Below are 22,468 nucleotides of genomic sequence, written 5' to 3' on the forward strand. Positions count from 1 at the left end.
ATCCACCCATCCAACATACTCTGTAGTGCTGACTTGCTAATAAAGATGAGTCTTACTAACTTACTAGTAAATAATTCCTACTTCCTTAAGGTCCCATTTTGTGTCTCCCATTCCTAGTCAAAGTCTTTGTTCAGTTTGCTTGCAGAGATTTATTATCCTGAGTTTTTTTTATTTGTTTTTTAATGACATTATTTGCCACTTATGATAAAATCCCCAAATTCTGCACTAACAAACGCTATTCTATTCTTAAATTCATCCAGGCTATCTTTATGGAGTCGTTAAATCTCTCAGAGATTCATTTTATGCAAACACAACAAAATGAGCGAATACCCAGATGTTTCCAGTGCCAAAGTCAGACATTGTGTATGCCTAATCACACACATGCAGCTGTTGCAGCACTACTTTACCCTATTTATGCATTTGCTCATGACACAGATCAGTCATTCATTGGCCACAAAACATCACCTGCCAAACATAATGTTCTTGGAGAAACAGAATATCTTATTTTTCTGCTGGAAACAGTTTCATTCCTCAGAGGAAGGGTAATAGCTGACAGTTCTGAGATTTTTCTCTTCTTACTTCCATACAAAACTTGAAAAAACAAAACATTGATTTATTCCTATTTCTCAAATGGTCTTGTTTTTGTAACCCCCCAAAAATAAAACTTTGCCTACCACTGATATTTAGATGTGAACAGATCCTTCCTTTTTGTTTTGCCGTTGCATTGCATTGTGGGATACAGTTGCTAATGTTATGGCCCAGTCATACTAGAGTAAAAGAAAGCTGAAAAACTCTTTGCAACTAAGAAAAATCGGTGGTTTCCCAGTGATTGCATTGATTCTTTTCACATTCAGCAAATGAGTGCAAGTAGTTGCAGTGGCCATTGCTCTCATTCTCTCATCCTCTGGGTAATCACTTGGTCATCTGGTTGCCCAGAGGTTGAGTGTGGAAACTTTTGATTACAAAGCATTGGTAAAGATTTGCAATAACTGACAAATGTAGATGGATTGGCAATGCATGGCAACCGATCGGTCGGTGTGCATCAGTTTATCAAAAAACGGGTTGAGATGATGTGAGCTTTGTGACATGCCACGTTATTCTGCTGGAAGCAGCCATCAGAAGGGTACTTACATGCTCAATAACAATATTCAGGGTAAGCTATGGTGTTTAAAGGGGTAATTAGGGGTCCAAAGTATGCTGCAAAAATATTTCCCCCACCATTAGATCACCAGCAGCAACAAGAACCATTGATACAGGGCAGTAACATATATTCATATGTTGTGCATTCGGAGATCCCTTTTTGCATAGTTTGGTTGTAACAAGTAATTTGAGTTACTGTTCAAAGCTCGAAGAAGTCTGGCCATTTTCTTCTCTCAACCTCTGGGCAATCAGTTGGTCACTGTGAGTACTTATGGTCAGTTACTGAATGAAAAAAACATTTAGCGTTGTACTAGGAAGTTGATACTAGAAGGAAGCTGGTAGGTTTTTGTGTCTTTTTGTGAAGAAAACTGCCCATCACTGATGCTATTAAGCCATCGTCACAAACCTTTGATCTATACTTGTACCTAAATTTACAGACTGGATTACTAACAGCATATTTTATGTAAAATTAAATGTAAAGGTGTGTTGTTACCTGTATCTGCTGAAGCATGTTTTTGAGTTGAACCAGGAACTCCTTGGCATCTTTAGCTTTGTCAGAGACGCCGTTCAGCGCCTGGGAAATCTGACACTGCAGAGACAAATAGAGAAGGAAGATATAGAACGATTAAGATGCCTTAAAAGAAATGTGACTTTTTTACTGATGGATATAGACATTCACTGCTGTACCTCTCTATCCTGACGATTTTAACCAAAAATTTCAAATTCAGATTCCTCTATCAGTCGATGGATCAACTGAACACTCAGATTCATCTCTCAGGTCCTGTTTTAGCTCCTTGCCTAATTTTTTTTGCACAGTAACTATGCTGACAGTATATGTATATGATTATTTAGCTTACGGCTAGCTTAGGGTTTTAAAAATGAAAACTCAATTGGAACAAATAAAAATACACTTTCAGATATTTTCTCTGATGATTCTTACATTTTTATAAACTTATAAAATGCTCTCAATTTCATTTTTTGGGATTCCAAGAGTGCATCTTTTATTTCCCATACTATGACTGCTTAACCTAGTCCAGCTGTTTAACTGCCACATCATTATATTAGCTGGAAAAAAAAAAACAGGAAAATAATAAAATTAAAAAAAAGAAAATATTTATACAATCTGAGGAATATACCAGGAACCACTCAGGAACCAGTTCAGTATTTGTATGTGTATCAGTTGTTTGTAACTAAGAAAAAGCAGGACAAAGGAAATACACACTGTTAAACACACACACACGCCAAGCTGTGATGAATCTTCTCTGCTGTGGCTGCACCCACGTGTCCCACCTGCTTACTCCTTTTCTGGATAGTAGTCTCATGAATGGACACACACACACGTATGAGAGAGCTAGAAGGCAATATGAAGAGGGTAGACTGCCATTTTTTCAGTCATAAATGACAGCTGTATTTGCTAACTCATGATGTATGCTGATTACATGCAAAGAAACTGCTTAACTGACAATTTGCCTGTTTAAATAAATCGATTAGCTCAAGTACAGCTGCAGATATGACAGAAAAGCCAACAACAACAAAATCTTCAAGTCTTTACTATCATCATTACTATATTATTTAAGTGCTACGGTTAAGTTTATACGGTGAACCAGCAGCTTTCAATTTATATGAACTCTTATAAACTCTTTGGCTTCCTTCCTTGAACCCAACCACTGATTTCTCTTTTTGGATGTTTTTATTTACTATGACTGTTCACGTGTAAGACTACGGTGTTGGATGCCTACACTTAGATTTTCTCACATCAATAAAAACATGTTTAGGTTAATTTATGCAGTAGTTCCACATGATCTCACAATCAATGATCATGTAGGAGTATGGGTAATGTAAAATTATACAATTCTTTTTCACCGTCCACCCCTCTGCTGTGTGCGTGCTGCTTGGAGTCAGGAGGAGGGACGTGTGGAGGTTATGGTTCACAAATCACCCCAATGCTCTTGTGAAGCTCCTCGTTGCTCCTCACCAAGAGGCCATCTGGCCCAGCAAGCTGTCTGGCCTAAATGCTTGTGTGTGCGTGTTTGTAGAAGTGTGTGTGTGTGTGTTTGCATGCCAAGATGCTAACAAGGGGATGACGGATGTGCCATATGAGTGCAGTCCTGGCACATCCCCTCCTCTTATTCGTCCCATCTGGTTCTTCATTCACTTTGACTTCAGCACTTCTGATCAGGTCAACATTCTGCTGATACGGCCATTTTCTGTACATGTGGATATCTTTTTATTCATCATTTCATTTTCTTATCCCCAAAATTAGTGGGTTAAAAGAATTATGTGGAGCTGGAATGTATCCCGCCCTGCTGTGTCAGTAAGGAAGAAAGACAAAGAAGGAACGGTACCAGGCCGGGCACAGATTTCTCTGTTAGTATTCCAGAAAAGATGTGGCCAAAAATGCAGCATGAAAAACAACAAAGAACTGAGACAGAAACAGACAACTGCCACAAGTTAAAATAAATATACAGAAATCATTGTTCTAGCTGCAAACACAGGTTTGTCTTTTAAAACTGCCCAAAATGCTGAGGATGCTCAGACCAAAAGGAACATTTTCCTTTGTCTTTAAAATGACTTGAATATATCAATAGTAATCAATCAAAAACAAGCAGACTGCGGGGCGGAATGAATCAAATAGAAACAGAGACTCTTGATTATATACAACTACACACACAAAACAGGTTGACTAGGTTGGTTTTAAGATAAAATTTCCACCTCCTCCCAGCCATCCATCAATCCATCCTGCATAGCATCAGCGTATTATTTCTTTCCTACGGTCTCTGCAGAGTGCTGTCACAAAAAAATCCAACTATGAATCAGAAAAAACTGCATGCACAAAGGACAGACTCGGAAATACGTAATCTGTAACCATATGACCATTTTAGTTACTGGATACAAGACGTTTCTGTGCTGCTTTTGGGTTTCTAATGCGATTACTCAACTAGGATCTGTATTCCAGACTAGTTGTGATATGCAGATATGTACTGTAAACTCAAGAAATTCAAATAGGAAAAATGTTCAGATTTCAGCAGATCTAAATAAAGAACACAATTAATACCCTTCTGTACATTGGTGGTCAAAGGTCAGAGAGATCTAATGAATAATGTATAAATGACATTTTAGGAGAGAAGCCCTTTACATGTGATGATAATGGAAAACTGTTCCTGTAGAAATGAATTCATATTGTTGCATTCATTCATGAAAAAAGAAGTACTTGCTTGAGGCCTCTATCAAAAGACCTTGACAGACAAACCCTGGGTGTAAATTGTAAGTGAAGCTCATTTACACTGAGCTCTTCCAGTCATATTGACCTCTCAAAGCATCAGTCAGATATTCGATGTGTTATGCGGACATTGGAAATATGTGAAACAGTGAAGCCACCTTTACTTCTTTATTCCTTCATTAGATTTCATGTCATATATACTTTGTTTAGTGTTTTTTTCTTTACAGTAAACAAGCACATATTGTAGTGAATCTGTCTGCTATGTTTTGTTTATCTATATTCTCAACTCTCTGTTGTTGCTCTTTGCTCTTATAATGACAGATTTTCTTTTTCTATTGTTTAACATATTACATAGAAATTTTGTAACTGCTAAACTTAACTAAGCTATTGTTTTATTAAAAATTATATCAGGAATTCAGCTGGACACATGACGCTTTCAATTTTCAAAGTTTAAATGAAGTGTTTTTCTTAGACCCACAAACCAATTTCCTGATATTTATAAGGCGCCTCTTCCCACCGAGGCTGAATATTCTGTCATCACAGTGCAGTGGTCTAAATTTGGCTACAGTCATGATGCATCAACCAACAGTAGACTCCAGTAAAACTGGAGTCTCAGAGTTGGAATGTGACAAGTTTGCCCTGCAGGAAAAGGACTTAGTGACTCAGGGAAGATATTTGGAACAAAAAAGAAATATAGAAACTCATTTTGGAAATGAAAAGAGAAAAATAAGAGATGAGGATTAGATTTTATCTCAGCAAGGATCAACACACCTTCAGAGAAGGACTTTACATCCAGAAATCCAATTTCTTCTCTCTTTTGTTTCTTTTGTTCTCCTCCTCTTGACCTTTTTCATCCTTTATGAGTCCTCCAAATGGAAATGTCATTTTTCTTTTTCTCGCTGTCAGCACCCCTCAGCTCTGCTCTCAGAGACAAGTGCTATTATCTCATTATCTTATTATAGGAGCAATGCAGGACCATTCATTCAGTCCGTGACATTCAGAGAAACCAGTGACATTCATGGTGGTGCAGCTGTGTTGGTTTACAGAGAGGTTTCAGCTCAGGATGCAGGAGAAGAGGCATGTTAAATGGAGAAGAACTGCTTAAGAAGCAGCCGGTAACTGCAGAACGTGTGGAAAACTGGAAAAATATTTGAATGTTACAGAGAAAAAAATCCAACCCTGGATCTGTGAGTGTAGATTTGCTCCACTACAACTAATGTGGGGACACATGAGCCAAGTTTTTCTGTGTAAACAAGATATCTGGGTCAAGACTTCCCGTTTCAGCTGCCAGGCTTTGTTTACAAATGTAGATATATATATGTGTGTATAATTTTGAAAGCAATACCCATTAGTTCTGAGACTGCATTTCAGCACGTCCTCTTTTCCTGTCTGCTCAAATGTGACTGGACAATCTTGTACTTTGCTTTTGCAAAGTATTCACATTCACATATGTTTATATAAATCATGTATCACAGGCTTGTTCTCCTCGTATCCAGCTATACCTGGCGTATAGTAGCTTTGCATGACTCACAGATCCAAGCTGGATGTGGGTGCGGTCCCTCGGTGCAGCTCAGCCTTAAAGAGAAATCTCTTTTGAATGGCTCACCAACATATTTGGAAATATAAGCAAATTCTCTGTCTTTGAAATCACACAGATCCAGGGGTATAAAAACTTGACAGACAATATTATAAAATACAGTAACTTTTGCCAAAACTTGTACAGGTGATTAACGGTTAAAACTTTAAGTGAAACTGCATGATTTATTCTGTCTGCAAAGATTTCTTCTATCAGATGTGACCAGATCAATTTTTCTAAGTGAAACTCATCTACACTTTGGTCACAGCTGCAAAGACCTCAGGTGAAAGTTTCACGAGCAGACGTGCAGAGACAGCCGATAAATGCAGAAGAAGTTTGAGAGTTTTTCATTTATCCAAACTCTGGTGAAGTTAAGTCAGGTCAGTTTGCCCCAGTGGCTTGAATGTAAAGATACATACAGAGATAATCACAAGCTGGTTTACAAGACTGGTGTTGATTGTTTTTATCCTCATTCTTTGGTTGAATCTCTACCAATGCAAAATAAAATAAAAATCCCAGAATTGAATTAGACATTATGTTTGTGGTGCTTGTTGCTTTAATGCTTTTAAATTTTGTTAATGCTATAGAGACTGCAGTGTTGAGAGAATACACAGGAGAACAATAGGCAGCTCTTATGCATTTGGCTGTCAGCCGGGGGAATGCTTGATTACGGGGATGACCTTGCCAAAATGACACCCATGGGACATTGAGCAGAGAGAGAGGAGGGCCTGAACCTCCCCTTTTACTTCCCCACCTCCCATTTTATTTCTTCTCATTTGCATTTATAAGCCTTTATATCCTCCTCAATTTCTGTTTTCACTTCCACATGATCATAAATCCTTCAGTAGAGGTTCTAATATTGGGCCACATTTTTAAACTTTAGACAGTTTTCATGTCCATAAAAAGTATATCCTTGAGTGGATTAACACCACACATTTATGCATGCTGCAGCTGAATTCATGCTGACAAATCAAATCACCTCCTCTTCACTAAAAGCTTTGCTATCTTATGCTCAAAATTTAGTGAAAGAGGTCTCCGGCTTTCTCTTTTCATGTAGAAACACAACATCACTGCATCTTGAATTAAACATCGGGACTGGTCAATGCACTGCCCTGGTCTTTGGAGATCCCTTGCATAAAGAAAGGAAAAAGTTGCACAGATACCATGTGAAGCGGAGGAGGCAGACTGCGGGGTGAGATTGTCTGCAACCAAGAGCCAGTTCCTGATATATTACAGAAGAAGCAGCCGCCTCCACTCTGAACGTCACAGCTCACACACACTGCTCTGTGCCGGGTGTCACTCATTTACACCACATGGATGAGTAAAAATATTTTTCTGTAGTTTTATATTTGTCTGACACAAAAACCACCCACATTATTGCACTTTTATGAGAGTAAAATTCAGTTTAGAGCACCGGACTTTCAGGTAGTTGGATTAAAGCAAGCACAGGGGTAGCAGAAAACTTTAGAGGGATGTAGGTTTCTCATCAACAAGAGTACCTTTAACAAGGTAAGCCAACCTTTCTTTCATTGCATGGCTGCACCAAGCTAAAAACTCTGCTGTTCCACATTAATTGGTCTTTCAATCAACTACAAGTTGTGACGAGTGGAAGGAGAAGCACTTTGCCAGCAGTGAGAAGACTGCTGGCAAAGTGAGAAGACTGCATCTTACCGCCAAAGACTTCTACCAGCCGTGGATTTTGTCGCTTTTATTTTGACGCCACTGACTCTTGTTTTGTATTTTCTGTCATCAGCTGAAGTTGCTTTCTCTGTTCCTGTGACCCGTTTATTTTGAAGTCCATCAGTAGTGCATTTCTTCTCTTCGGGATTTTCCACACCACCACACTTGATCTACCCATTTTCTTCTCAACTGCCTTTTTTTGTTTTCCCTTCTCACTGTGGAGCTATTTTCCTGTCACATTCAGTTCTCTTTATTTTGTTTGCCTTCAGGCTCCAGTTGTCCCCTTTTTTGTGTGTGTGAACAAGCAGTCCAAAAGGAAATACCTCGACACATGACGTATAGAACACTTTTCTACACCTATCAGTTAGTAAGAAATGTTGGTTTCTTTTATTTCACAATCCTCTTTTGAGCACTAATCTGTTTTGCATTCCTCTAACATACTGTTGGAAGGGACTGTTAATGTTTGCTGAAAAATGAGTTTAAATAGAACGTGACAAAAAACCTCTAGTGGCCATTTGGGGCCAAAAAGCAAGTGAATCCCTGTAGACTCCCATGTTAGCAGAAATAAACATCTTTACAGCCTTCTACACAAAGCAGTTTTGCTCTGATGCTAATTTCCACCTTTAAAAACACTGTAAACACTTTTTATACATTAGCATAGTAGCATGGCCACTTTGAGTGACAGTTGGTGAGTGCAGCTGCTGTTCAGCATCACCTGCACTTATTTGAGTCTCTAACTGTACCTTCTGACTCTGTCTGCATTATTTTGTATTTTTAAATACAACTATCTTAAAGCATATGCATTCCTGCACATTGAAACATATTAACAGCTGTTCACGAAGGCTGTCTGTTTGCAACAGAGCTCCTCTAACTCCACCCTCTCATCCAAATGCTACCAGTACTTACTTAGCACTTAGTTCCTCCTACACCAAGCGGTACATCGGACAGCTAACAATCTACAGCAATGTCAGTCAGTGGCAACTGCTTGAGCTTCGTCCCAGGCAATGTCGACAGTTCTCAGATCCTTCATAAACGTTCAACGCCATGTGATCTTTGGTCGGCCTTGCTTTCGCTTGCCAGTGCATGGGAGCCATGTAATGGCAATCTTGGCTGAGCGATAAGGGGGTAGACGTAAAATATGGCCCGCAAAGTGGAAGCAACTTTCTGCAACAACATCGGCTAAAGGGCGGGTTCCTGCTCTTCGTAAGACCTCTTCGTTCATTATTCGGTCCCGGGAGGAAATTCTCAGGATTCGCTACAGGCCGCGTTGTTGAAGCACGTTCAGGCGTTGAGTAATTGCATTTGTTGAACGCCAGGCTTCACTAGCGTATAGTGCAGTTGGAATGACGATAGAGTTCAATAGTTTGATCTTGACCCTAACATTCAGGCAGGTCGAGTTCCAAATTGGTTGGAGACGTTGGAGGACACCGGCCGCCTTCCCTACTCTGTCGTTGACATCTCAGTCACAGATCACGTCATTGAGATGATGCTGCCAAGATATTTGAAATTCTCCACCTCTTCAGCACGTTGTTGGTTGATCATGACAGGAATGCAGATACATGAGTAGCCAACTCGGAGTACCTTGGTCGCTGATTCTTAATCCGACTTTCGTCGCCTCCCTCTGCAGGGCTCAACTCTTGGAGGTCTTCCTGAGTCGAGCCCAGCAGGGTGATGTCATCCGTGAAGTCCAAGTCGGTGAGATTACGTGCTTCGTGCCAGCGGACACCAATGCCAGCTTGGTCAACTGATTGTCACATAATGAAGTCAGTTACCAACAGGAAGAGGAAAGGGGATAGCACGCATCCCTGTTGGACGCCAGTATTGATCTCAAAGAAATCCATGCAGCCGTCATCCATCCGGACGCAGCAGCGGGAGTTGGAGACCACGAAAGGCATCTGAAAACTGCTGAGGGACTCCATAGTGGCGTAGGATAGCCCATAGAGTCGGCCAGTGGACGCTGTCAAAAGCCTTCTTGAAGTCAATAAAATTAGTAGAAATCTTCCTTTGGTATTCCAATGTTTGTTCAACGATCATGCGGAGGGTGAAGATTTGCTCGACACACGACCGGCCACTCTGAAAGCCAACCTGCTCTTCTCGCAATCGTTCAAAAGAACGAGGCAAAGCACTTTCCCAGGTACCGACAGCAGCGTGATGCCCTGCCAGTTGTTACACTCATCCAAATCGCCTTTCTTTGGAAGTTTGATGATGAAGCCTTTTTTCCAATCATTGGGTACATGCAACGTTGACCAGCAGGCGTTTAGGAGTCTTGTAAGGTGCAGGTTCCAACTGGGGTCCGTCATGCTTCAGCATGCTACCAGTAAAAACAATAAAAGCGAGAGTGTCCACAAGTGGTACATGCAATCTACCATTTAAAGCTTGCAAAACATTTAGGAAACTGTACAACACACTTGCAATTGGTGGCAAGAAAGATATTGAATATGTATGTAGATATATGTAGACATGAGCGGCAGTTACAACTACATTCATTTACTGTTGCTACCACATAAACCAATACAGTCTTCAACAGCAGCCTAAAAATTCTTATTTGCAAATCCACATTTTAATTTGAATAACTGCGTTGCCAAGCAATTTCCATTAACCCTTCACACACAGTTTGATGGTGTAAAGACCTCTGCTACAGCTGAACAATAAATCTACCCTTCCCTTAGACTCGTCACCCAGCTGTGTTGCAGTATTAGTAGCTCACATCTGGTGGAGGTCAAAACCAATCTCTTTTCTTACTCTCACCCACTATCACCCAGCCTCCCAATCCTCTCCTGCTCTACTACACAGCCATTTAAAGGCTAATACTCTACAGTAAACAGCTACACAGCTGCTGCTATACATCAACACTTCAAGCCTGAGCCAAACACTAAATGTCAAAGGCACGGTAAGCTTTAGCCTGGACAAAAAAAACATCTAAATGTGAGGAAAGACAATTACTAAAGATGTAAGCAGCTTTATGTTTGTTTAGTTTCTTATGGTATGTAAGAATTGTATTTGTGCTGCTGAAAAATTAAACAAAATGTATTATTGAAACTAACAATGCTTTCAACATTTACGGAAAACTGAACATATTAGATGTGTTCATGCGTACTGATGGCATGCTCAAGTTCTGACACTGACATCTGACACTGCAAAATGGTCAGATGAGTTTCAGCTGAGTGTCATTTAAATATGTTATTGTACCGAGGGAAGCCTAAAGCTGTTGATTGCTGCCAGCACAGACAGTAAACAACATATAACTGCACTTGATGTTTACATGTTCATGCACCAGTCACTGTTCACTGTGGTTCAACAGAAGTTAATTATGCACCTAATGCATTTACGGTAATTTAGATCAAAGTGGTTGAGTGAGGGCTGTTATACTGATGTGTCGCGGCTGTGCAATAGCTGCTGAGCAATAGCTGCTGAGCAAGCGCAGTGCAGCAGATGTGCTCTGTGCAGAGCAGAAACTACTGTTTAAACTGCTAGATGAGGGCTTTTAATCATCTATGTTCGAAACATAAATATTCAAGGTTCAGTAAATGTGGTCTAGAACAGCCTGATTCATCTCAGTCAGTCAGCTCCTATTACATATTCACAACCTTTTCACAGAGTCTGCCTGTTCTTTCTAAACATAGAATACATGATGTATATGTCAGTGAAAGGCTCAAGGTTATCTTCCACTTCACACTTTTCTTTATCCACTTCTGCTTTCAGTCCATCATGAAACCTCTCTGTTTGCCACCCAACCACAGCACCACACTCCCCAGAGAAATGGAGTCCTCCCCAGAGGTCTCTGATGAACCACATCAGGGATCAGTGGCTACAGCCAGTACTACTGGCTTTGTTTCATCACCCTGAGTTTTCCTCATGGGGGTTAGCTTCTGAGGAAAGAGTACAGAGCCAATAAAAAATGGTGCAGTGCAAAGAAGGGCCCCTGTTATCAATTATTGATCAGGCCATATTCCATATTAATAAATGTAAAGGGTAGGTAGATTGCCGAGGGCGTAATTTTTGTAAAATGGGTGGAAATTAGGTTTGTTGGGGATAATAACTCTATTAAGGATCATCATGGGATGTACTGTACAGTTTTGTGTGTGAACACTCTCTGCTACAGAAGAATCATGCAAATGGATGCATACATGCTGGTGTACACAGATAAGACTCTTCTATGGGCATAAAATCTCTGTCTAATTTATAGCATGTCTTAATGAATGAACATACACTTGTAACCATGGTAACAATGCTCATTGTTCTACTATAGGATGTCCCCACTTTCCTCAGAAGTCTGGCATCAGCACTCGCTCTGATACCAAAAATAGATTTTCCTCTCACACATGCTTGCGCACACACACACACACACACACACACACACACACACACACACACACACACACACACACACACACACACACACACACACACACACACACACACACACACACACACACACACACACACTGTGCCTGCTGTGTTAAGGCCAAAGGAGAGGATGTGTTGTAAAGTGTGCATTAACCTACATTTATTGTACAGGTCCTGCAGCACAGCCCTAAGTTACTGTGCCGTGGTTTGTGTGCGGACTTTGTCCTCGTGACATTGTTGGGACAGAAATCTTCTCACATAGTCATATTATTGGGACTGAGCTCGCACGAAAGGGACAAACACGCAGTCCCCATGATGTTAACTGTTTATTACAGACTAGGTTTTAGAGTTACAGATTAGGTTAAACATCTTATATCCTCCTAAAGCTTTGCACTCAAGTAATATCTTAGGATTTGGGAGATATTGTCTGGGAATATTATAACTGCAGTCATTTTAGCTTTTTTTGATAATCTTAGCATTAACTAAATAAATAAATGTCAACGCTTTGAGTTCCATCAAAATGAAAAATGTTTTCCACCAGATTTATCTACATGCTCATTTTAAAACGTGCCAGCTCTATAAGTTAAGAATCCATCAAGGTTAACTCAGGCAGACTTGACATGTTTAAATGTAAAATTACACTGAACAGATATGGACAGAAACACAATGCAAAGAAGAGAAAGATTCTGATAAATGAATAGTAGGTTTTATTGAGATTCCTCTTCAAATGGTTCTCTGGGTAAAGCTAAAGTTATCATTTTAGGCGTTACTATAAATCACTGCAATGTACTGATATGTACTGTACTACAAGTGTGTGTGTATGTGTGTGTTAGCGCTGTTGAGCCTGAGGCAAGAGACAAGCAGATCTGACCTGTCATGGTCGGCGAGCTGCCATCGCGAATGAGGTTAGTCAGACACGGCCAGTCGGCACAGATCTGTGCTCACTCTCATTGAATTACCTCATCAGCATCTCCAACAGAAGAAAGCAATTCTTTCTGCTGCCTAAACTAAACTCTTGCAACTGAGCCTGAGACACTGATTCAGATTTATAAGGTGTGTTAAACATTAGACACTCAGTGTCACATTAAGAAAAGCTCTGTCATTTTGTAAAGTGGCAGCGTGTGAGATTAGCAGCTTTTTCTTACACCGAGGACTAATAGGTTTAACACCTAGCATCATCCTTAAAATCCATACACATTTTTTAAACTTTATTTTAGCTTAGATGTTTAATGAAATTACCTACTGAATCTCTACCTCATTTAGAAAATTTAGGGCTTCTTGTATCATTTTATTTTAGTTTAAGTCATCAGCACTAAAAAGGAAATTTATTAGATATTAGTTTAACAAAATGTGATAACGTCCTTTCTCTGTTGGCATAAGTCATGGCAAAAAGAGTCTCCCCTCTATGGTCTCTCACTTATAAATGAATAGTGCATCAGAGAGGTAACTGAAATTGAAACTCTGTTATAGCTCAAATGTCCTCCAACTGTATCATTATAAGAGATATAGTGTGCACTCTCATACTAATCCCTACAGTTTTTATGAGTGGTGTATAATATGCTTGCTTTTAAGATCTTGCAAACATTCAGTAAGTGCAGTACAACTATAAATGCAGAGGGTGAAAAGCCCCACAAAATACAGCATATGTTACAATAAACAGGCAGCCGGCATCTCTGACAGCGACGTGCTTGTCGAAATGTTTTGTCAGCATCCTGGCAGACGGAAAACAAGCGAGATAAAGTGTTTACTGCCAGTTATTAAATGATGTAACATGAGAGTAACTGAGAATTCTGATGAGAGGAGGATAAACGGGTATAAACTGGAGATGCTTTTAAAATCTGCTCTGGAATGTTAATGATTGATGCACATAGATAATCTGTAATAACACATATAAATGCAACAACACAATATGCTTTTATTCTTTCATAGTGACTCATTTCTGAACTGTGTCACAATTCTGAAGTTATTCAGTCTGAAGCTTCTCAATATTAAACCAGGCACTGATGAGGTTTCCAGATGCGAGGGTCATCACAAACTCCCACCAACACAAACACGAGTCAGTTAGATTCTCAGATATTATGCTGATTTATGGATGATGCAGCAGACCTGCAATGTAATACAACATATTGCAGAAGTTCCAGAGGAGAAAGTGTTTGTGGTTGCACAGACCAACTGTTTGCATTGTCAATCATGGTGATATCAGTGGTGTTTCGAATTGCTACACCAGAATAAATCGACATCATCATTTGCAGTTGGCCACGCACCCACTGCTCCTCTGCTTTTGTGTCACTACACACTGTGTAATACTAAAGTACAATTTTAGGCAGCTTTAAGATCTCCGGTGCCTATTTGTGCTTACTTACAGTTAGCATATGCAACACCAGCCTCAGAAAAGCCAAAAAGTAAAATTACAAAAGCAAAAAAGGTCTAAAAAGCATTCTGAAAATAAGCTCAGCAGCTGGAAGCCAAACAAACCACCAAACATTTGGCAGTGGTTCAGATCTCACCCCCTTGGTCAGGAATTAGCAATAGAAGTGAAAAATGTTCCACTTTCATTTTTTTTTTTAATGTTTCTGCTGACATTTTTTATTTCTTGTGATGTGTCGTAAATTCTGGTTTTTGGAAATCTTTCAAACTTCCCCCATCACACTGGCACTGTCCATACTTTCTTCACTTTGCAGGAAAATATGACAGTAAGTCTAGCAAACAATGTGTTTGTTCTAATGTTTAATTTTGTATCCAATTCACTAAATAAGTCCAGGTGGCCTGTACTTGAGTGATAAGGGGTTAATAAAACCTGCAGAGATGTTCATCATGTTAGTACCCTTCATTAATGCAGTCAGGGTAATGCAACGTTATACAAGTGTTATGACTCTCTTCCATTTCACTTAGATAGGGACTTCTACTGGCTGAATGTATGTATAACTAACATGACTGCCAAGTGGAAGGACTTGATCTAGAGTTTAGATTTGTAGACTTTATTACTCAAACCACAATATCAAAAATCATCTAAAAGAATAAACATTTGATTAAGGTTACTGTGCAACTGTTTCCCACCTACTCTTTTTAGCTGCCTACTGTACGTTACCTGAACCTGAAGCTTAACATCGTTATAACAAAAGAAAGATTTGAGGAGGCACAGACTGGTCCACTCTCTTCTCATCACAAATGGAGACAGGGTAGAATCTGTCTCCACCTTCAGGTTTCTGGGCACCCACATCTCCACCAGTCTCACCGGGACCCACAACACCAACTGGTAAAGAGGTCCAGGATCCTGGATCAGAAGCTGCTGCTGGCATTCAACTTCTCCTCAGTGGAGAGTTTACTCTCCTACTGGGGGCACAACTGAGAACAGTTCCTGTCCACTGTCTCAGGAAAACCAGGGACATCTCAGGTGACCCCTCGGACCCGTCCACCACCGTTTGACCCGCCTCTGCTCGGCGCTGCAGGTCAATCAGGTCCCACACCTCGAGACTCACCAACAGCTTCTTCCCCTGGGCCACTCGGACTGTCAAACACTATCCCCCCCACACCCCACCCCTGCCCACCCACCTCACTAATCTAAGCCATGGTCTGAGTAACCCTCATCACTCAGGCCACTCACACACAGACTCTATTCAGACCAAGTCTTTTCTTTGCACAACTTCCAGCTTGTTCTCTAATGTGTGCCTTTCTGTTGATTGCATATATTTCTCCTGTTTGCTATTTATTCTTGCTCTCTACTATTCATAGTTTATTCCGGCACAGTTGGTGTGGAACACCCACAATTTTGTTGTACATGTACAATGAGAATAAAGGGCTATTCTAGTCTAGTCTAGTCATGTTTTTAAAACTAAATAAAACAATCTTGACTGGTCCATTGATCCATCCATCCACCCCTACATCCCTCTGTTGAGGGCTTTGCTGCTCTAGAGCAGTCACCTTACTTCCTCTTTTGCTCCCTGCAACAATTATTGGGTAAAAGGTTTTTTAATTTATGAACATGAATGTCAGATGCTTGAGAGAACAGATTCTGTTCTCATCAACTGCTACTTAAAAACAGTCGTTTGTTCATGAATCAGCCAGCACTTATTCTTTTTTTAACCTTAAAAATGGAAGTTGCAATCACTGAAAAGCGTTTTGGTGAATAATGTGTTGAGAACAGCTTTTCTATTTTTAATACGATTTAAAAAGCTAAAGGTTTAAATCCATGTGTGTGAAGGCAGCGGTTTGATAAAATTGGGCTGTAAACAATAACAACAACTTAAGACCAAACATTTTTTTTTCTGACATATTCAGCAGATGATGACAGAAACATACATTTTAATGAAAGGAATGCAGTGCAAAAACATAATCTTAAAAATGTAAAGCAGCATAATTGCAAACAGTATAACTGACTAAACAATGACAGAATACTGTTTCACCTTCTAAAGCTTCACACTTGAGATCTAAAAAGTTTTAAACAAGTCCCAGTAGCATGCCATTTAAAATAAAAATCCAGTGAACTGTAAGGGGAGGCAGATGTTTTTAACTGCTCACAATGCCAAGGGAGCAATGAAATCTCAGTTGTACATAAAGAGCCCACATCAATTACACCGATATTTTCCAAGAGACTCCCTGTGCATTGAAGAAGACATCTTAACATCTCAAGAACAATGAAGTTATTGTGATAAGAACTTCCTTGCCAGCATAGAGAAAGAAGCAAGCCCACACTAGAGAGAAAATGCAGCTACAGATGAGACAAGCAAAATACCATTTTGTTTAAGTACCTGACAGACACACTAATCCATACAGTCTTTTTTTTTATTTCTAAAAGACAGTAAAAGATGGCAGACTGTCCAGACTGCAGCTGATAAGCTGGGAATGCTGCGAAGCAACAATCAAACACTGAAAAGCAAACTATATGATTTACAGTGTAAATCCAACTCTTTGCAACCCTGTCTCTACTAAATTATTATATCTAACCTTTCTGCACATGCAGAGTATGCACTAACATGGGCAATTTATCCGAATGTTAAGTCTATACAAGCATGTCCTGCTTGTGTCCTGCTTTCTACATGGATATATCCAACCATAACTGAGGAAAGACAATACTGTAGATTTGTGCTTTGGAGCAATCACCTAGCAAAATGCTGAGGTTGGCAAGATTGCAAATTACATAGATCTAATTAGTAATATCTCTTATAAATCCAGTATAAATGCTGAAAGGCATCTTTTAATGAATGCATCGTGTAGGAATCCCTGCAAACTCTTGCTCTTCTTTCCTCCTGAAGATATTTAAAGTTACGCTAAAGCTACATAAATATCACTTTTAAGTTGAGGAAATATTACAGTTGTTGTAGAGATATTTGAGCCAGCTTTTGGCTTTCACTTTAATGCAAATTTACATTGCTTTTAGTGTTTGAAATGCCCTTTTGCACCCAGGAGTGATTTGTATGAGAGGATAAAGCCTTAAGCTATGAGCTTGCAGCTTAGCCACATCCATAAACTATACAGACGTAAAACATAACAGCTAATTAGCACAAGTTACACACTAAGAAAATACTAGGATTTTACTGATCATCATGGATTGTCTGGAGTATCTGAAAATACTCAAAAAGGGGACAACACAACAAACGTGGTCAAGAAATCCAGTTCAGTGACTTTAATTAACTGAGGTGAATTTAAGCAGATACCTGTTTGTTTGTTTTTTGTTTTTAGGGCTGCTTGACTCAGCACACCTGTCAGTCAACGCAGTCATGCCCCTAAGCCTTAACAAAAACCCGAGTGAGTGAGTTTAAAAGCATTCACCAATCATACAGGCTGCAAATGCTTTTTCTCTGATTCACGTTTGGAGTATCTGTAAACGAAGCCATTAGAGAAATCAGTTAAAACTACTGAAAGAAGGCTACAATATAAAATCGCATCATTTTATGGCATCAATATCTATAAAACCTGCCGTATTACTAAACTCTCACATGCCAAAATTAAACATCATACCTTGTAGAATTATTGCTGTAATTACTTATACACATACACGGAGTCAGTGTAATTGCAGTTTCAGCTGCAGTTTTTATTCCTTACAAAGAATATTATGTAGAATAGACACAAAATCATAGATTTTTTTATCGTAGTGAAAAATATTTAGCTCCCTGTTCCCTGTAAAATGTAAAATGATCTCCAGACAACACTGCAAGGCTAAAACTTACACACAACACAAGAACCACTAAGCTGGCATTTCTGTTATTTTTTATATAATTAACCCGAGCACCCGAGCTGCTCTTTACTGGACTCAGCTAGGTCACAGTTACGCGTAAAAACCCACACATACACGCACACACATATATGAGCATGCATGAGTGTGTATGCGTGTGTTTTCTGCTTGAATGATGAGAGGAAACTGGATCAGTGTGCCTTCCCTGCATTCCCTCAGCTAAAGTTCACTTATGCATATTTATGCTTTCTGAATGCATGTCAATATGTGTGTGAGTATGTAGCAGTGGGATAGTCACCCCCTGAGGCTGCTGCTTGATGTACTTACTGTTTGATTTACAACAAACACAATCATGATCCAATAATTGTTTTTCTTGGCTTCCTCTCTACACGATAAACTGCGGGATTTATGAAAGCTATGAAATGCATATATGCTCGCAAACACATAAAAAAAATGTAGCTGCGCTATGAATACTAAAGCAAAAAGCACAAATCCAAACGTTCACCCCCCTAAGGAATTTGGTCATGTGACATAGAGTTACTCACAATTTACAACTCATCCATCCAACCTTAATCATTTCAGCTATTCTATTCATTGTATTTTTGCCTAAGACACATCTGTGCAACTACAAATGACACATATAAACTGACAGGCAGTCCATTTGTATTTAGCTTCAGCTGCACTGGACTAGCAAGGGGGGTCTTTAAACCCCAGTGGAGCAGGATTATTGATCCAAAAAGCAATCCTATCATCTGACCAGTTTAAGTTTACTAGTTTTATTTAGAAAATGAATTACTTTTTTTTTTCTTTTTGCAGTTCAGAAAAATGTATATATATATATATATATATATATATATATTATATATATATATATATATATATTCCGTTCCACCATATCCGTGGAGATCCGGTGACTGTGGAGGCTATTTGAGTTCAGTGAACTCACTATCATCTTCACTTTGAGATGATCTGACCTTTGTGACATGTTGCATTATCCTGCTGGAAGCAGCTAACAGAAAATGGACACGCAGTGGTCATAAAGTGCTGGACCATGGTTAGCAGAGATGCTCAGCTCAGCTCTGCAGTTTAAACGATGTTCAGTTGGTACTTAGGTGCCCAAATTGTGCCAAGAAAATATCCCTCACACCACTGCACCACCTGCACCATCCTGAACCACTGATACAAGGTAGGATGGATTCAGGATGGATTGCTTTCATGCTGTTCACACCAAATTCTGACCATACTATTCAAATGCTACAGCAGAAATGGAGACTTATCATTCCAGGAAACGTTCCTTCCATGTTGGAGGGTTAGCACTGCTCCAGAAGGTAAATCACAGATCCCATTGAACAACTCAAAACTTGCTATTATTAGTGGTTTATCACTAGTTTCTAAAAGATCAGTGCATTATTATATATCAGTCCATCCATTAGCTTCCGCTTGTCCTTTTCAGGGTCACGGGGGGCGCTGGAGCCTATCCCAGCTGTCATAGGGCGAGAGGCGGGGTACACCGCTAACATACAGGGACAGACAACCATTCACACCTATGGGCAATTTAGATTTTTCAATTAACTTATGCCCACTAAGTGCATGTCTTTGGACTGTGGGAGGAAGCCAGATTACCCGGGGAGAACCCATGCAAACACGGGGAGAACATGCAATCTCCACACAGAAAGACCCAAGCGTGATGGTGGAATTGAACTCAGGACCTTCTTGCTGTGAGGCAATAGTGCTAACCACCGCACCACCATGCCACTGTGCTGCCCACATTATTATATAATACATTTATAATACGTTTAATATTCAGCTTTTAAATTTGGCAAGTACAAAATTGGTTGCATGATCGTCTCAGTTGTTTTTTGTTCAATATCATGTAAGCCACTGCAGACAGACTTGCATGCAAAGCACGACACTTCGGTTAATCGGTCAATTTGTCTACAACAGACGGCTAATTTCCTCAGGAAAGCTCTCTTTTTTTTCATAACGCCCACTGTCCTTATGGTGCACAGAAAGAGAAACCATGTGAATAAGAAGAAGACCGGAAAGAGAAAGAGATGAAGGATGGTAGGAAGCAGGATGGCAACCAGATCAAGATACGCCCACAAAACAAAACATATGAGGAGGAGAAATTATGCCAGAACAAAAGCCCACTCTACGGTACTGACCTCACTGAGCGACACTTCAACACTCAACAGCCATTTCAGGTCTGCAACAAAGATGCACAAGACGCTGCTTGTTCCCTGCTCACGTGTGGACCGAGAGAGAGGACGACAGCCAGTCATCGATCTCCTTCAACGTGAAGGACACCGTATTAACTAAGTGGTGGCCATCTCTTATTCATACGCCGCTCGTCACTTATCAACACCCCCTCTCACTCCCGTAGTCTGATGGGATTTTCACGGTTCATTTATGGGACAGGATGATAGAGAGAAAGATGGAGGAAGGACGAGACGAGGTAGGGGAAGGTAAATGAGGGGGAGGGGAGAGTGTAAATAAGTGAGGGATACAGGAGAAGGTGAGAGATGAGTGAAAGCCAAGAAGAGATGTGTGGTGGATAAATGATGAATGGAATGTCTGGAGGCTTCCAATCACACAAAAAACACAAGAGGCAGACTGAGAGATTAGTCCCAATGACCCACTTAGCAGGAGAGAGGCAAAAATGGCTTTTAGTTTACACAAATGAAATCGGAGTGTGAGGATGAAATGTTCTATTACTAACAGAAAGCAAGCCAAAATCTAAAAGGAGACATGGGCTGGATAAACATTCAACCCGTTATGGGCCTTTAAAAGTTGCTAAAACATTTTATTAAAACTCCTTTACTTCCAGACCCTGAGGCCTTTTTTTACCATAATGATAATTATCATAATGCCGATAACTATAACACTAAAAATTTTGCCTCACGTATTGACAAATCCAACATTTCTTCAAAAACAATAAAAAAAATAATGACAATACATGAACTATAACAGACAGCACTATCATTTAGAGTTTACAAAGTCACGTCACCGCGTAGCCCGAGAGGAATGAACCTCGACCTCAACCCTGGATTTTAAAATTAATGAAAAATGTCATTAGGAAATGAAATAATCATAAATCTGTTTAATCATCCATTTATGAAACCAGCAGGTGGGTTTGTTCCTCCTTTTTTTGGCTGGCAGGGATGAATTTGTATAAGGAACAGTGTTGTAGGTTTTTAGCCAAACCGTGTCCCTTCTGATTGTAGAATGAATGAAGGTTTTACTCACATAAGATGAAGACGACTATCCAAATTATTACAAGCCAAGTTCAATGTCCTCCACTGCATTTTTCACTAACAAGAAGTTCTGAATTACTGCAAACATAATCTGTTTGAATCACATTCTGACCCTGATGTCTAGGAGGAAAATGTGATGCAAAAGTCCAAAATTGTCTTTTTTTTTTTTTCTAAAGTTTCAAAACTTTAGATTTACATGCAAAAAACAAATTTGGTTTACTGTCTAACTGCATCATTTGTTTGGATTAGAATCAGTTTAACACGTTCATAAAGAAATATGATAAGACCTCCACTAAGTTAACGAGAAACCATTGATCGATAATACTCCATGTTGCCTTAAGTCCACAGGCTAAAGAGGGAAAACTCACCACCATCACTGGAGATCTGGCGATGGCACCACTGGGAGTTTGTAGCAATGCTGAGCAGAGGTTTTCTCTCACGGGGGAGAAGGTTGCTGGATGAGGATTTGGTGCAAAGCCATGCACTGTTTATTTGCAGTTTGTACATAAGAGATTGCTCATTTTTTCTGATACAGTTACAAATATTTGCAGAAACTAAGGTTAAGATAACAAACATTGTAATCTCAGTCTGCTTTCTGTATCCTGCCTTACAAATCCAACAATCCCTGATGGATTGCTGTACAGCAAAGCAGGGTTTTTACACTATAGAGGAATTGTTCCCCTCCCTGAAAAAAAACAAAAAACAAAAAGCAAAAAAACGTTTTAGCCAAAGCCAAAGGAAAATCACCAACATCCTAATCATTTAATTCCATCTATCCATCCATTTCTTTGCTTATTCAACACATTTGCTTATCAAATGGACAAAAACAACTGTAAAGTGGACTTATTGCATTTACAGTACATGTTCAAAGGAAAAACACAAAATGGGTTTAGAGATTTCAAAAATAAATGTTCAGGCAGAGGTAGAGCAAACCATTTAAATTTTTCATTTAGTCAAAACAAAAAATACTATATTAAAGACACATGTAGACACCATGCCACACATTTTGAAGCTTCGAGTTTGGTATTTTGGTTTTCAGAGACTTGTTTATATGGATCTGTCTGAGAAATTGAGAATAC

The 22,468-nt window shown here is 39.6% G+C and overlaps 1 protein-coding gene across 2 annotated transcripts in view; it reads right to left on the reverse strand.

Annotated features, from left to right (window-relative positions):
• trim67 (tripartite motif containing 67) overlaps positions 1-22,468 on the reverse strand; it is a 67,729-nt gene that overhangs the window by 42,035 nt on the left and 3,226 nt on the right. For both annotated transcript variants that reach the window (XM_085132485.1, XM_085132484.1), the window contains exon 2: positions 1,634-1,729. In XM_085132485.1, the coding sequence (XP_084988611.1) occupies positions 1,634-1,729 (96 nt within the window). The remainder of the gene's footprint in view (positions 1-1,633; positions 1,730-22,468) is intronic.

Source organism: Neolamprologus multifasciatus, chromosome 15 (genome assembly GCF_963576455.1).
Source record: "Neolamprologus multifasciatus chromosome 15, fNeoMul1.2, whole genome shotgun sequence".
In the NCBI taxonomy this organism is placed as follows: domain Eukaryota; kingdom Metazoa; phylum Chordata; class Actinopteri; order Cichliformes; family Cichlidae; genus Neolamprologus; species Neolamprologus multifasciatus.